A 14,971-nucleotide genomic window follows, 5' to 3' on the forward strand; every position below is an offset into this window, starting at 1 on the left:
GTCCCTCCCCAGGGAGGCCCGGGCATCGCTTTTACTCGAGCGCTCCACCCATGCAACTTCCAGCTCATTTCAGCCTTTGCCCCTCTGTCTATTCCAGAATTCCAGGTGCTACCAGGAGCAAAACTCCACTGGAGAGGGGGAGAGGAGAAAGCAGAGCACGAGGGCTGTACCTGATGCCAGGAAGTCGTTCACCAGCACCAGGAACTGCTCGTCCGCCACCTGCGCGTCGCTCAGCAGGAACACGGAGCCCACACTCTTCAGCCCAGCCTTCAGGTACAGGTTTGCCAGGTCTGCCTGCAGGTGGGGAACCAGGAGGGCTTGCAGCTACATGCTGCCAAGCCAGACCCAGCAATGGGAAAATTCAGAACTTGCCCAGTCACTGAGAACATCAGTACATCCGAGGGCTGACACTCAGGGCTGGGCTGGGGTGTTCTCAGGCCTGGCCAGCACGGAGCACTGCCAGGAGACCCCAGCTCTGGCTGCACCCCTGTGCAGACACACTCCAGCAAGGCATTTGCTCCTCTCCAGGGCATCGTGTGGTGCCTGGAGTGTTTCAGTACCTCAGGATCACAGAATCATTCCGTTTGGAAGAGCCCTCTAAGGTCATCGTGTCCACCTGTTCCCCCAGAGTGGCCAGGGCCACCCCTAACCCATGTCCCCAGGTGCTACATCCACATGGCTTTTAAATCCCAGCAGGGACTGGCACTTCACCTGTTCCCTGGGCAGCTGTGCCAGGGCTGGACAGCCCTTTCAGCAAAGAAATTTTCCCTAATACCCAATCTAAACCTCCCCTGGCCCAGCCTGAGGCCGTTCCCTCTCCTCCTGTCCCTGTTCCCTGCCAGCAGAGCCCGACCCCCCCGGCTGCCCCCTCCTGTCAGGGACTTGTGCAGAGCCACAAGGTCCCCCCTGAGCCTCCTTTGCTCCAGCCTGAGCCCCTTTCCCAGCTCCCTCAGCCGCTCCTGGGGCTCCAGCCCCTTCCCAGTTCCGTTCCCTGCCCTGGACACGCTCCAGCCCCTCCATGTCCTTCTTGTCCTGAGTGTCCCCAGAGCTGTCCCTGGCACTGGAGGTGCCCCAGCAGTGCCAGCACAGGGGATGGGCACTGCCCCGGCCCTGCTGCCACCCAGGGCTGGCACATCCCAGGTGCCATTGGCCTCTTGCCCACCTGGGCACACCTGGGCTCACGGTCATCCTCCTCCATTCTGTCTCTCAACATTCAACAAGTTTCCAGGGCGAGTTCTGATTTTTACTTCCTTCCCCTCCACCTGAGCCTTTCAAGTCCCCCACCTTGAGGTCAGGGACGCCGTATCCTTTCCTCAGGGTGATCTGGAAGACCTCCAGGGAGCTGAGGAAGGCTGCCAGGCGGGTCAGGCTCTGCTTCCCGGTGCCGCCCACGCCGACCAGGAGCGCGTTCCCCCGGGGCGCCTCCAGGATGCGGTTGATGCGGCAGCTAAATTGAAGCATACAAAATCTCTCATTAGTAAGAGTGTTTTCCTATTTCTCTGCCCACTGCTTTTCCATACATATTTTATTCACTAAGAAATTGTATTCTGAGCGGGATGAAGAATGTTGGTCTCGGAGATGTGGTAGCAATCGATGCGCGTCTCTGCTGAGACCTGTCCAGAGGATGGTGCTGATGAAAAAAAAGCCCCACTTCGGTGGCAATTCAAAATGTGCCCAGTTTTTTTCCACCTGCCAAGTCCTGCTGGACAGAACAATGCTCAAGTGAAGGCCTGGGTATCTTTTCAGGGAGGGCAAGGGGAAAAGGACATTGATATGCAAGAACTGAGAGCAAAATTCAAGGCTCTGATCCCCCTCCTCAGGAAAGGCCTCTCTTCTCAAGGCATCTGGGATTCGTGCACAGGTGAGGAGCCCTGCTCTGCACCACAGCACATTCACACACGGCTGGAATGGCACAAACCTACCCAGAAAACAATCTGTATTCCTTAGTTATGCACACCACCACCACCTAAGAGTGAGATTTTCTCACTCACACAATGAACTTGCTGTTGCTTCCCAGGTCTGCTCACCTGTCCTGTCGGAGATCCTACAGTGAATTCTGTCTGCCTCCCTTTTATCCTCTTTAAGCAAATGCTGCCACCCCCAAGTGAGGGGGGTTCAGAGGATCCCACCTGTGGAACCCCCACTGTCCTGGGACTGAAATACAAGCCCCGTTCCCCTCTCCACAGCTTTTATTCAGCTCCCTTCACTATTTTCCTAGATTAATCTCATTATTTTTCAAGTAATACTGTGAGAAACACTGCACTGCTTTATAACCACTCCAGTATTTTATAATCTATGCACAAACTCTGACTGATCTTTTTATAATTTTATAACTTAATCATTTACTAATTTCTGTGAAATTATTTCTGTAAAAACAACCCAGTATGTGAGGAGAACTTTAGCATTCCTGCTCCAAGTTCCCCAGGCCAGCTCTGCCCGTGGTCCCTGCCTTGATGTGCTCCCGAGGGCTCCGTGCTGTGACACAGCCCTGGATGAGGTGACTGACAGGCATCCCCCATGGCCCTACATATATTAAGTCATCAAATGTCTTTTCTTCTATTTTTGCTCCCAACTGAAAACCTTCAGCAAATTCCAGCTGACAGTCAGAAGCTGGTTGAGATGGAGGGAGTTGTGTATTTCAGCCAAATGCAATTTCCAAATGCAATGAACGGGATTCACTCAGCTCCAGTGAAATTGGGGAGTTGTGCTGGATACCCAAACCTTGCTTTCCTCGTTATTCTCAGTGTGAACTGGAGGGGCAGGGCCGTGTTTTGTAAATTCCAATTGCAAATCCCAATTTACAAGAGCAAGAGATGCACAGGGTCAGTATTCCTGTGACCATTCTGCAGGCAATGCAAGCAGAAACACGCATGGACAGCAGGTTTCATGGGACCTATGGATAGAGGAGGGAACACCCAGACTGTCAGGGAAAATTTGCCCAGCCCAGTGGCCAACAACACGGGTTGGGAGCACTTGGAACAAACCAATTTTGTATATATATATATATATATATATATATATATATATATATGTATGTATGTGTGTGTGTGTAAATGCTACTCCTGTGTATGTATACATATATATATTAAATTATATATATAAAAATATATATATAACTTTATATATATATGTTTCTTAAAAAATAAATATATATATATTAATGAGAATTGAAACCACCCACCCTGGTGTGCACCAGCTCAGGGGCTTCCTTCCAGCTTAGAGCCCCAAATCTGCACCTCCTGAGACAAGGTTTCCATACAGAATCAGCTCACACTCTGATTGCCAGGGTAGCTCCATCTCCTGAAGCCACCCAAGGCCAGCTCTGCATTTCAGCACCCAGAAGTGACTCTGTCTCTGCTGGGATTTCCCCAGGCTGGGTGTGAGAGCTGGAGGTCCCACCCCAAGGCATGTAAACAGCTTCATAATGATCAGTGGGAAGCTTATTTTCATATAGTCCCACATGTCCAATTTCCAGCTGGAATCCATCTGCACCTCCAGGCATCTCCACGCAAGCAGGTTTTCCAGAGGATCAAAGCAGTCTAAATGCCTGCACCCTTTAAAAGGAGTAGCCTAAATGCACACAATACTTCATACAGAGGAAAATCCCACTAAGGGCCTGTGTAAATGTGGCTCTAAACCAGCTGTCAGCACTTAGGGAAACCCCAGTACACCCTGGCTGGCAAGGGAAGGCAATAAAGCACCTGAATGTCACATCTGATAAATATTTGTGCCACATGCAGAGCTCCAAGGGCCAAAGGTTTCATGACAGCAACCAGACCAAAAAACCACTAGCACGCAGAGCCTCTGGCTGGAAGCCCCAGAGATTGGGACATTCCTTCCAAACACCAGTTTGGAGCAGCTCAGTGTTTGTGCTGGACACAACACCTGGGCAGGTGAAACGTTGGCTCCCCCCCAGCTCCACAGCTGTAATTCTCCCAGAATCATGGAATCCTCAGGGTTGGGAAAGATCATTGTGTCCAACTGTCCATCATGGTCACTACTAAACCACATCCTCAGGAGTCCTGGCCATGTGTTTTTTGAACATTTCCAGGGGTGGGGACTCCACCACTTCCCTGGGCAGCTGTGCCAGGGCTGGACAACCCTTTCAGTGGAGAAATTTTCCCCAATACCCAATCTAAACCTCCCCTGGCCCAGCCTGAGGCCGTTCCCTCTCCTCCTGTCCCTGTTCCCTGCCAGCAGAGCCCGACCCCCCCGGCTGCCCCCTCCTGTCAGGGACTTGTGCAGAGCCACAAGGTCCCCCCTGAGCCTCCTTTGCTCCAGGCTCAGCCCCTTTCCAGCTCCCTCAGCCGCTCCTGGGGCTCCAGCCCCTTCCCAGTTCCGTTCCCTTCCCTGGACACGCTCCAGCCCCTCCCTGTCCTTCTTGTCCTGAGTGTCCCAGAGCTGCCCCCGGCACTGGAGGTGCCCCAGCAGTGCCAGCACAGGGGATGGGCACTGCCCTGGCCCTGCTGCTACCCCAGGGCTGTCATCAGCACCCCCACAGCCTTTTCCAGCTTTCCAGCCACTCTGCCTCAGCCTGGAGTGTTCCATGGGGTTGTTGTGCCCCAAGAGCAGGACCTGGCACTTGGCCCTGTTGAACTACAAATGATTGGCCTCAGCCCATCTTCCTCCATCCCCTGGGAAACTCCACCAAACAATCTGCACAGACAAATGGTGGGAGCATGAAGGCAGAAGAGCCCCTTACACGTGGCACATGGCATCCTCAAACAGCACCAGGTTCATGGCAGCGTTGACTTCGTTGTAGTTGTCCAAGGCTTCCACGAGGATCTGGTTCAGCTCCTGCCAGGTTGGAACTGGCCTATAGCCAGGTTCTCCGAGGCCTTTGGCAAAATGGCAGTAAATATTCATGTGTTTGGCCTGCTCTAAAGTGTCCTCAATGTCCTGTAAAAGAGAACAAAATAGTACAGAACAAATACAGGAAAACCCACTGCAGCTCTGAGCCACTCCCCAGGGAACAGCATTTTTACGTCCACACAGTTGCACCTGCATGTGGAAAAGGGGAAAGAGGTACAGGAGAGAAAGAGTGGGAAAGGAAAATCCCCAGTACTGACTTCCCTTCCAATAAACCCACTCTGTTCTGCTGCCATCAGCACTAGAGCTCAGCAGCCCTCAATGCTTACGTCGTAGCACTTCTTCACCATCTCCCGCTGGATTTTATCAAAAGTGTGGTAATCCATTTCCTCAACCATCCTATCCCGGTACACCCGCTCTGACTCGTGCAGGTAGAGCCTCACCAGGTCCTGGGGTTGCTTCAGACATTCAGGGGTAGAGAACAGAAGGCCCTGTGGAGAGCAAGGACAGTCAGGAAACCCAGGCTTGACCCTGAGGGACCCAAGGCAGCACCCAGTGTGCTGAGTCCCCCTTACAGCAACCTGCACCCAGGTTCTGGGCAAACCCACACCAAACACCCAAGGGAATGTGTCCTGTTGACCCAGAACTCCCAAAGCTGCTTCTCAACCCAGAATGGTTTGGGTTGGAAGGGACCTTAAAGACCATTCCATCCTCCCCCTGCCATGGGCAGGGACACTTTCCACCAGAGCAGGTGTCCAACCTGGCCTTGGACACTTCCAGGGATGGGGCAGCCACAGTTTCTCTGGAAAACCTGTGCCAGAGCCTCACCACCATCACAGCCAAGAATTCCTTCCCAATATCCCATCTAAACCTACTCTCTGGCAGTGGGAAGCCATTCCCTGTGTCCTGTCCCTCCATCCCTCGTCCAAAGTCCCTCTCCAGCTCTCTTGGAGCCCCTTCAGGCACTGGAAGGCCACAGTAAGGTCACTTCAGAGCAATCCTCAGGCTGAACAAAGCCAATTCTCGCAGCCTTTCCTCCCAGCAGAGCTGCTCCATCCCTCTGCTCATCCTGGAGCCTCCTCTGGACTCCCTCCAGCAGCTCCAGCTCCTCCCTGTGCTGGGACCCCCGAGCTGGACAAGTGCTTCAGGTGGGGTCTCATGAAGGAGCACAGAGGGGTGGAATCACCTCCCTCATCTGCTGCCCACACCCCCGGTGGGAATGCCTGTTTCCCACATTCCTTTCAAGGTTTACACTCATTACACCCATTTTGATCCCCCACCCAGCCTCCCCTGGCTGGGCTGGGGTCCTGCTCTGAGCAGGTGGGACCCTTCAGAACCAGGCACCAGCCCAGATGTCCAGTTTTTCCATCCAACCCCATGCACCCCGTGGGTGCTTTGTCAAGAAGGAAAAATAGTTTGTAAATGTTACTGGCGTCTTTTTTTTTTTTTTTAATCAATTAATTCTAATTAGGTGCATTCTGCCTGCAGGAAATATCAGTTGCTGTCTGCATAGCACACTGTGTTTACCATGAACTCTATTAAAATGCATAAAAGAATTATATTTCAAAGAGGTGTCGCCTATACTAAGCCTATTAACAGCACACAGGGCTTTCAATGGTATGAATTAAACAGACAGCTTTTATTCCTAACATCTAATTATTTATACATTAAATATTTAATGCATTGACAGCAATGTAAAGCAGGCCCTCTCAGCTCACTGGTCCATGGCTCAGATTGTTTGGGTTTCACATTTGTCATTACAGCTGTCAAATTATTTTATTTATTCCAGGAAAAAAAAATGGTGAGAAAAGCTGATAACTCAAAGAGAGGAAGGAGAAACGCATCAGATCCCAAACTGGTTAAAACAGAATTCAAAATCACTCAATGCCTCTAAAATCCCTTTAGCCTAAAGACCCCCACACCCCAAAAGCACGAGGGACACGTGGCTGTGGATCACTGCATCTGGGATGGAGCTGGGGCCAACACTGAAGAGATACAAACAAAAAAAGAGCATGGAGAATCTCTTGAATGGAGGAGGAGGAGCATTCCTGTCACTGCCCTCTGGCCCAGCACTGGGATCTGGCAGGATGGTTTCTATTACCCCCCAACCCAATTAAAGCTTCCCATTGAAATGCTCCTGTTCTCTCCAAGCCCAGCTTAACTGGGAGGCAGGATTTAACATGACCCACATCTCACGTCGGAGCTGCTGGTGCTCAGCTGAGTGCAAGTGATGGGCCTGACTCCTCCTGACACTGTGGAGTTATTCACTTGTTCAAGGTCCTGTTCCTGGGTTTCCCTGTCCTGTCATTCCTCCAGCTCCTGTCTGATGGGCAGGCACAAGGCACTGAACTTCCAGGCACCTACTTTGTGAAACAGATGTTAACAAGGACAGTGACAAATCACCAGTGGGTGGTTTAGAACAGGCTATGGTGCTGACCCTTGGTTTGGCTGCTGAGGAATTTATCAAATTGTATTAATCAGCCTGAAACTCTGAAAGGCTCTTGAGCAGGAACATCAGCTGCTTCAGAGCATGAGACTGCTGGGGAAAACAGAAAAACAAAATCTCGTTGAGGACAGAAAAAACCACTTCTGAAGCTGAACAAGTTCCCTTTGGTGCAGCGGCTGGTAATTCAGTTTCAGTGGTAAAATCAAAGCTGGTTTGGATTGATTTACCAGCTCTTTAAATGCCATCCTGCACTCACAATGCTGAGCACCTGAGAGGACACACTGGCACAGCCACCAAGCTGTCCTAGCTGTGGCACAGCAGCTGAACCAGTTACTGCTCTCCTCTCCTCTTCTCTCCTCTCCTCTCCTCTCCTCTTCTCTCCTCTCCTCAGGGCCAGCAGCCCAGAGAATCCACCACCTGCCCCATGCAGTCAGAGCTTCCCTGGCTGGTGGGGTGGTGCCATCGACCCCCACACTCACATGAGTGGGGTGGGGCTCCCCGGGACAAGCCCAGCTCCACCACACTCACAGCAGCCACTGCATGAAGGGCTGAGGTCAGGAGCGCAAAGCTCCCTCCAGTTGGTCCCTTTTCCAGCCAGGGGACACTTCAAACCCCTCAAAATCTGCACCTCCTTCTGGAACTGTGCACCCCTCCCCACTGGCCAGAGGAGGCTGGAAAGTAAATAAGCTTTTGACTGATCTTCCCCCAAAGTCACGGGTGATGGCTCTGGAATGCATTCAAAACCAACCAGGAGCTGGGGAATGGCCCAAGGTCACCCCCTTTGCTCAGGGGACACCCCTGCTGTGTCATTACTGGGTGGGACACTGTGTTTGGCTCACCAGCTGCCTGTGACATCAGGACAAACTCCAAGTGCCACAGGACAGGAGCTGCACTTACTTGGAAGATATTGGAGAAGTCTCTGAGGTTGAAAACGTAGTGGAACTTGACAGCTGTGGGCAGGAAAGTGGCAGCCACCTTCCGATGCAGCCCCAGGGCCAGGGCAATGAGCTGCTGGGCTGATTTTTGCACAGGCTCTGTGAAATTCCCACTGGCCAGGTGCTGCACTAAGATGGTGCTGTAGATCCTGGACAAGGCCTCCTGATCAGGGTTGGAGAGGGCAAAGACACAGAAGTGACGCTGAGGAAGAGAAAGTGAGACACGGAAAGGTCAGAGAGATGGGCAACCATCTCCCAGGCCAGTGCCCTTTGGAGGACCTGCTGTGGCTGGACACAGCACTAAATAATCTTCCACTTCCCAGGAAAGGTTGTCCCAGATGATCCTTCAAGGTCCCTTCCAACCTGGGATGCTCTACAATCCCATGACTTGCAGTCCACCAGAACCATCTCCCCCTTCCAATTCCCCACAGAGGACAGCTGGCAGGTGACACCTTCTGCTGGCTGAACAAGGGGTTTTCGATGGCATTTCACTAGGGAAGCTCAGTCCACTGAAGAGCTGGAAGGTCTGAAGGCCCCACTGAGCCCTGGTGAAGCTCAGTCCTGTCTGTGGAAGGAGCAGGTGCCACCTCCCAGAAGACCTTTTGCTGATTTGGAACTTGCAAAGAAAGGGAACATAGAATGGGTAAGGTTAGAAAAGACCTCCAAAATCATCAAGTCCAACCTTTGAACAAATCCCAAACCATACTGTGAGGTGCCACATCTACTCATTTTTGAACACTTCCAGGGCTGGTGACTCCACCACTTCCCTGGGCAGCAAGTTCCAATGCCTGACCACCAAAAGACTTTCACAAACCATGGTCCAGCAGGAAACACCAGCAAGAGGAAGGTAAAATCTGCCTGTCTGAACCAGAAGTTTTCCTGAGAGTCATGTCCAGCTGGCTGGGAACTTGTGACTTCTTCCTCCCACTGAGCAGCAAAAGGAGAGGAAACACAAAGAAGGGAGGAAGGCAGCAAATCTGCTGCCTCTCCATCAGGAATTCCAGTCACTGCACAGATCCGTGCTGTTCCCACTGATTGAATGACAGCAGGATCTGCCACAGGCTCTCCTGGAGCCTTGAGCCTCAACAATCCACCCAAAATCAGGGCAGGGCCGTGCCTGCCCTGGCGCAGGGCTTTACCTGGAGCCGGGGGTTGATGGTGAAGCTCCCCGCAGTGGGGTTCATGCAGGACACGTACTGCACATTGCTGATCTCCTTCAGGGACAGCCTGCTCCTGTCGTACCTGGGGGCACAGCAAAAGCCACAGACGGTGACTCCAGCCAGGGCAGCCACTGCTGCTGTGCCTTGAGCGTGTCTGTGGGCTGCCAGGACCCTTGTGGCTTCAGGGGGTCACACTCTGCCCCTCTCCGGGGGCAGAGACTGCTGCATGCCTGCACATGGCCCAGCACACAGGGCCCTGCTCCTGGGGGACATCCCATAGCTGACACTTCCACCAGCTGGCAACAAGTGCTGAGCAGAGCTCTCGGGTCAGACCCAGCACAGAAATTGTGGGAAATCACAGGAATGACTCTGGTTTGGGCCAGCCTGGGGTGGGGGCAGGCTGCCTGCAGGGAAGGATGGGCGGCTGCTGGCAGAGCTGGGGTGCAGCAGAGCCCCGAGATCACTGCTGGGGCCAAGGCAGCCTGAGGGGACAGGAGCTGTGCCCCTGTCCCTCCTCAGCACCCTGGGCTGAGCTGCACCCGCCGTGCTGAGGGGTGCAACAGCACAGAGATGCTGCTGAGAGTGGGGCAGGGAGCCTGGAACCTGCCCAGGAGGGGACAGGGGGCACAAGGTGTCCCCCACCACGGGGCATTGCTCACACACACACCCAGAACCCTCTTTTTGCCCAACCTCCCCAACACCCCAACACCCCCAGCCCTGAATTTCTGCTTCCGCCCCACTGTCCCCACGGCTGGGAAGCTTTGGCTCAAGTCCAGGCACACACACGGCTGAGGAGACTGGGAATGGCTCTGGGGCTCTGCCTTGCTTTTCCCGTGGGAGGGCTGTGAGCATCCCTGTCCCAGCAGTGCTGTAAGACACTCCAATCTCCTTCCAAAACACTGCCGCTGCTTTTCCTACAAATTACCTCTGCCTGCAGAACGACTGTTTGTTGCTGCCTGACTGAAAACAGCATCAGGAGCTCACACAGCAGGGGCACTCCACGGCCTCCCTCCATGCTCAGCCAGGCAGGGAGCGTTTGCTGGGGACATGGGACACCCCAGGGTGCACAGTGTTCACCCAGAGCCTCCCAGCCAGCTCCAACACGGGATGGGAGGAGGGCTCTGCGCTGTGACTTCACCTCAAACCCCATTCCCAAAAGGGTCTCAGCCCAGCCCCAGCAGGCTCCTACCAGTGGCCATAGTCCAGGTGCTGCCTGAGCAGCGTGTGGGGCTGCACGGTCCCATAGGCGTCCACCTCAGGCATGTTCAGGTCGTCGATGAAGTACACGAGCCTCTTGGTGCCTGGAGGGCCGTAGTTCCTGCCAGCCTTTTTGTCCAGAGGCTTCTCCAGCACACCTGTAGGGGCAGGAGTGACAGGAGAGGATTGCTCAGCCCAGCCCTCTCAGCTCCACCTGGGATGTTCAGGGCTTTTTAGGAAGGCAGAGCTGCTCTTGGCACAGGATGCTGCTCCCCAGCTGGACAGGGGCTGTTCCCATACCAGGGGCCCTGTCTCGAGCTGGCAGGATGGTGGCTGTCCCCAGACCCTGCCTGGGAGCCCTGCAGAGCCCTCTTGGGCAGATTTTTGGTCCGACTCAACCCAAATCACCAAGTTTTCAATGCCTCCTTGCAAACAAAACACAGCAAACTGCTACAAGCCAGGTCTGCCTCAGAGCAAACACAAGCTTGTCATGCACGAGAAAGCCTTTTGCACCCCTCCTGAGTGTTTGTTTAAACTCAATCCTCCTGGCTGAGATTATCCTGATCCCTAGCACAGCACAGTGAGTCCTCCAGGCTGCCTGTGTCCCCGAGCAGGGACAGCAGTGGCTTGGCACTGGGGTGGAGCCAAGGAAATGCTGGAGCACAAAGCCCATGAGCAAAGAAATGTTGTGAAAGAAAATGCATTTTTTACATCTTTTAGACAAAGGAAAAGAGCGGGTTGAGGGCCTGGACAACTTCAGAACAATCAAAATAATATTATCTGTTCAAATGCACCAAAGAGAATCATAGAAGCTCAGAATGGGTTGGGTTGGAAGGGACCTTAAAGCCCATCCAGTGCCACCCCTGCCACGGCAGGGACACCTCCCACTGTCCCAGGCTGCTCCAAGCCCCAATGTCCAGCCTGGCCTTGGGCACTGCCAGGGATCCAGGGGCAGCCCCAGCTGCTCTGGGCACCCTGTGCCAGGGCCTGGCACCCTCCCAGGGAGCAATTCCTGCCCAATATCCCATCCATCCCTGCCCTCTGGCAGTGTGAGGCCATTCCCTCTTATCCTGTCAGGGCAGGCTCAGGTTGGACACCAGGAGGAATTTCTGCATGGAAAGGGTGCTCAGGCCTTGGCAGGGGCTGCCCAGGGAGATTTGGAGTCCCCATCCCTGGAGGTGTCCAAGGAATTCCTGGACGTGGCACTCTGGGCTGGAGACAGGGTGGGTGAGCTTGGACTCGATGGTCTGGGAGGGCTTTTCCAACCTCATGGACTCTGTGACCAGACTGAACAGCCCCAAACACCTCCAAGTCCCCTGATCCTCTCCCCAGCACCACCCAAACCTCCAGATAACCCAACAAGGCTCAATTCCAACACGAGCTGTCCCATCCCCACCCAGTTTTAAGCGGGATCCCACACGAGTAAGGGAGAGCACGGAGAGAAAATCTCTTTGGGAAGCTCTGGAAAATTCCCATTTGTTTTAGCAGACAGCTGAGGTAACGTGTTGCTCAAGACTGTAGCATTTTGGGAATATTTACAATGCTGGAGTGATATTTAATGCAAATCACCCCACACTGCTGCACAAAATGTTTTATAGCTTATTGATTCCTTTCACTGCAGCCTGAGCAACCTTTACTGCCTCAGAAAGGGGCAAAGCAAACAGCAGCAGCTTTTCCCTGCCTGGATCCTGGGATGATTTGGATGCCAGGGGCTTTCTTGGAGACCACCCTCACTCCCCAGTGCTCCCAGTGCTCCTGGAGGTGGAGGCAGAATTTGTTTCCCTGGCACAGTGTGGGGCTATCACCAGCAAGGAGCAGTCCTTTGCAAGCAGGGACAACTGGGAATTTTGATAAAAAATTGGTGCAAATGCACACTTCAGCCATTCCTTATAAAAGGTGAAAGTTATTAAGGAAAATTTATATTCCCTTTTTTTTTTTTTTTCAGACTACAACTCTTGCAAAGCCCCATTTGTCTCCTGCTTGGGTGCCCTGCAGACAGGCTGGTTACCCACGAAGAACTCAGCTGTTTTCTCGCCACAGACACTTCTGCACAAAGGCATGAATTGTGCTGAGAAAAATGATGGATTTTCCCTCAGTGGAGTCTCTCTCCCCCTTCAATAAAACCACAATATTTGAAATTTCTGGTAGCAAGTCAAATTAAGTGTTTCAAATAAGCATTTAATTTAAATTTAATTAGGCCTTAATTAACATATAAAATCAGCCCTTTTCGAGGTTAAACAAGGATGCGGGAGATTCATCACAGTGAAATGCAATTACTGGGGATGAAGTGACATATTTGTGGAAGTTGCATTTTAATTCAAAGCCTATCCCACAATAATCCTGAAGGGTCCCTGCTCTGAGCTCCTGACACACCCCCTCAAACACTCACTGCACACCAGACTGGGCAAGTGTGGATCCTCTCACCCTGATGGCCAAGGGGGAAACGTTACCCAACCCCAGAAAAACAACATTTATTGTCATTTTCTCAAGGAAGATCTGGAGTGGGAAGGTGTGGAATGAGGGCAGGGCTACAGCTGATGGAGGAGCAGAGGTCCAAGAGGGCAGGAAGCAGCACACCAGAGGTCCAGGCTCCACAGGAAGCGGGATTTGGTCATAATACACCAAAGAAAATCCCCAATCTGTGCCCAGGTTTGGGCACAGAGAGTCTGGCTCCTTTGAACCCCTATCCACATAAAATTCTGTAAGCCACAGGCCCACAAGGATGGTTTGAACCACATCCCTGTGCTTCCCCTAAAGAGTGCAGCTCTGAACGTTAAAAATCTCTGTCCCCACAGGCACCTCGACTAAGAATTCCTGGCTTTCAGGTCGGCTCTTTCTAAAGTTAATAAAAATTAAAATCCCAAACTGCTTCGGATTCCCATTTTACAAATCAAAAGAGGCACCTGGTGGGGAAGACAAAAAGCAGCCAACTGACAAACTCCACAAAATGGGGCAAATTAACTAAAAAATAAGCAGTAGGGAAGGATGCCAAGCAGCATAAATCACACTGCCCTGCGATGAAGACGTGCTGGGCTCTGCAGAGAAGGAAGGGGCGGGCTCAGCCCGGAGCTCAGAGCAACAGGGACACCCTGTACCTGCCCCACACCTGCTCACACTCACCTGGGCAGCTGGGGGACACCAGGGTCCCCCCAGGCAGCTGAGCACACACAGCTCAGCCCCCTCCCCAACCAAGGGCACTTCCTACCCCAGGAGGAGGGGGAAAAGGGAGGTTGCAACCATCACGCTGCCCATGGCTGCGAGATTGGCCAGAAGGGGAGGTTTTACCCATTTTCTGCTTGAAGGACAAAGGGCTCAAATGATTTGCTGTGTGCAGAGGCACCAGCAAGTCCAGGAAGCCTCCCAGCCTGCCTCAGAGAGCAGATGTGGCCCCACAGCGTGGCCCCAGAGCATGGGTTGGGGCTGTGCTGTCACTCCTCTGCGAGCAGATCGGCCTCAGAGAGCAATTTTAAACTGCAAAACCTTCCTGAAAATGTTTGCAGTGCTGGGAGCCTGGCAGAGCAGGGATGAAGCCAGGGACACTCATGTTCCCAGCTGGCACCACTCAGCCAGGAACAACCCAAAGAGGGAAGGTTAATCCCTGGTCTGCCCAGGGCTTCACAGAATCACAGAATGGGTTGGAAGGGACCTCAAAGCTCATCTCCTGTCATGGGCAGGGACACCTCCCACTGTCCCAGGCTGCTCCAAGCCCCGTCCAACCTGGCCTTGGGCACTGCCAGGGATCCAGGGGCAGCCCCAGCTGCTCTGGGGAAGTAGGAGAAGAGCTCAGTTGGTCAGAACATGGTGCTCATAATGCCAAGGTTGTGGATTTCACTCCCAGAGGGGCCATGTCCTTAAGAGTTGGACTTGATGATCATTGTGGATCCCTTCCAACTCAGAATTTTCTGTGATTTCAGGACATTTAGGTTAAACACAGCTGCATAAAGGAAGCAATTTGGTTCATAGTGACTCGCAGTTGTAATTCAACTCAGAACAAAACCAGGTTGCTTCGTTAGTGGTTAATACATAAATGTCAAATTATTTTCTCTCTCGTTGGACACCATTCCAAAATGAGACACCTTTCAAGAAATTCCTGCTTTTTCTTCATCTCTGAAGAGACTACACAGAAAAACTGACCCTACCTCAGTCTCAAGCTTAATTTTGTCACTGATTTTCAAAAATCCTCATCAGTGATATTCTCATGGACTTCCCTGGGGCTGGGAATTCCTTGGGGGTCTGAGCCCCCCAGGTCAGCAAGCTCTGTGCTCCTGGGGAGGGGGTGTGGGACCTGCTCCAGGGGCCACGCTGGGCTGTGGCAGGACGGGAGGACAGCCCCAGGAACCAGCCCTGGCTTCCAGCCTGCACATATCCATTAGCACCATCCTCACTGCTAATTGGGATGCAATTCCCATCATTGCACCCTGAGG

At 52.8% G+C, this 14,971-nt stretch overlaps 1 protein-coding gene across 1 annotated transcript in view; it reads right to left on the minus strand.

The window, feature by feature from the left end:
* Positions 1 to 14,971, minus strand: part of DNAH9 (dynein axonemal heavy chain 9) — a gene marked incomplete at both ends in the record, with an annotated part of 144,840 nt that overhangs the window by 89,697 nt on the left and 40,172 nt on the right. Inside the window, 7 exon segments of the mRNA XM_082294246.1 lie at positions 171 to 294; positions 1,285 to 1,447; positions 4,703 to 4,899; positions 5,139 to 5,300; positions 8,153 to 8,392; positions 9,330 to 9,432; positions 10,540 to 10,705. Coding sequence (XP_082150372.1) covers positions 171 to 294; positions 1,285 to 1,447; positions 4,703 to 4,899; positions 5,139 to 5,300; positions 8,153 to 8,392; positions 9,330 to 9,432; positions 10,540 to 10,705 — 1,155 coding nt within the window.

This window comes from Coloeus monedula, assembly GCF_965178545.1.
Source record: "Coloeus monedula genome assembly, chromosome: 19".
Taxonomy (NCBI): domain Eukaryota; kingdom Metazoa; phylum Chordata; class Aves; order Passeriformes; family Corvidae; genus Coloeus; species Coloeus monedula.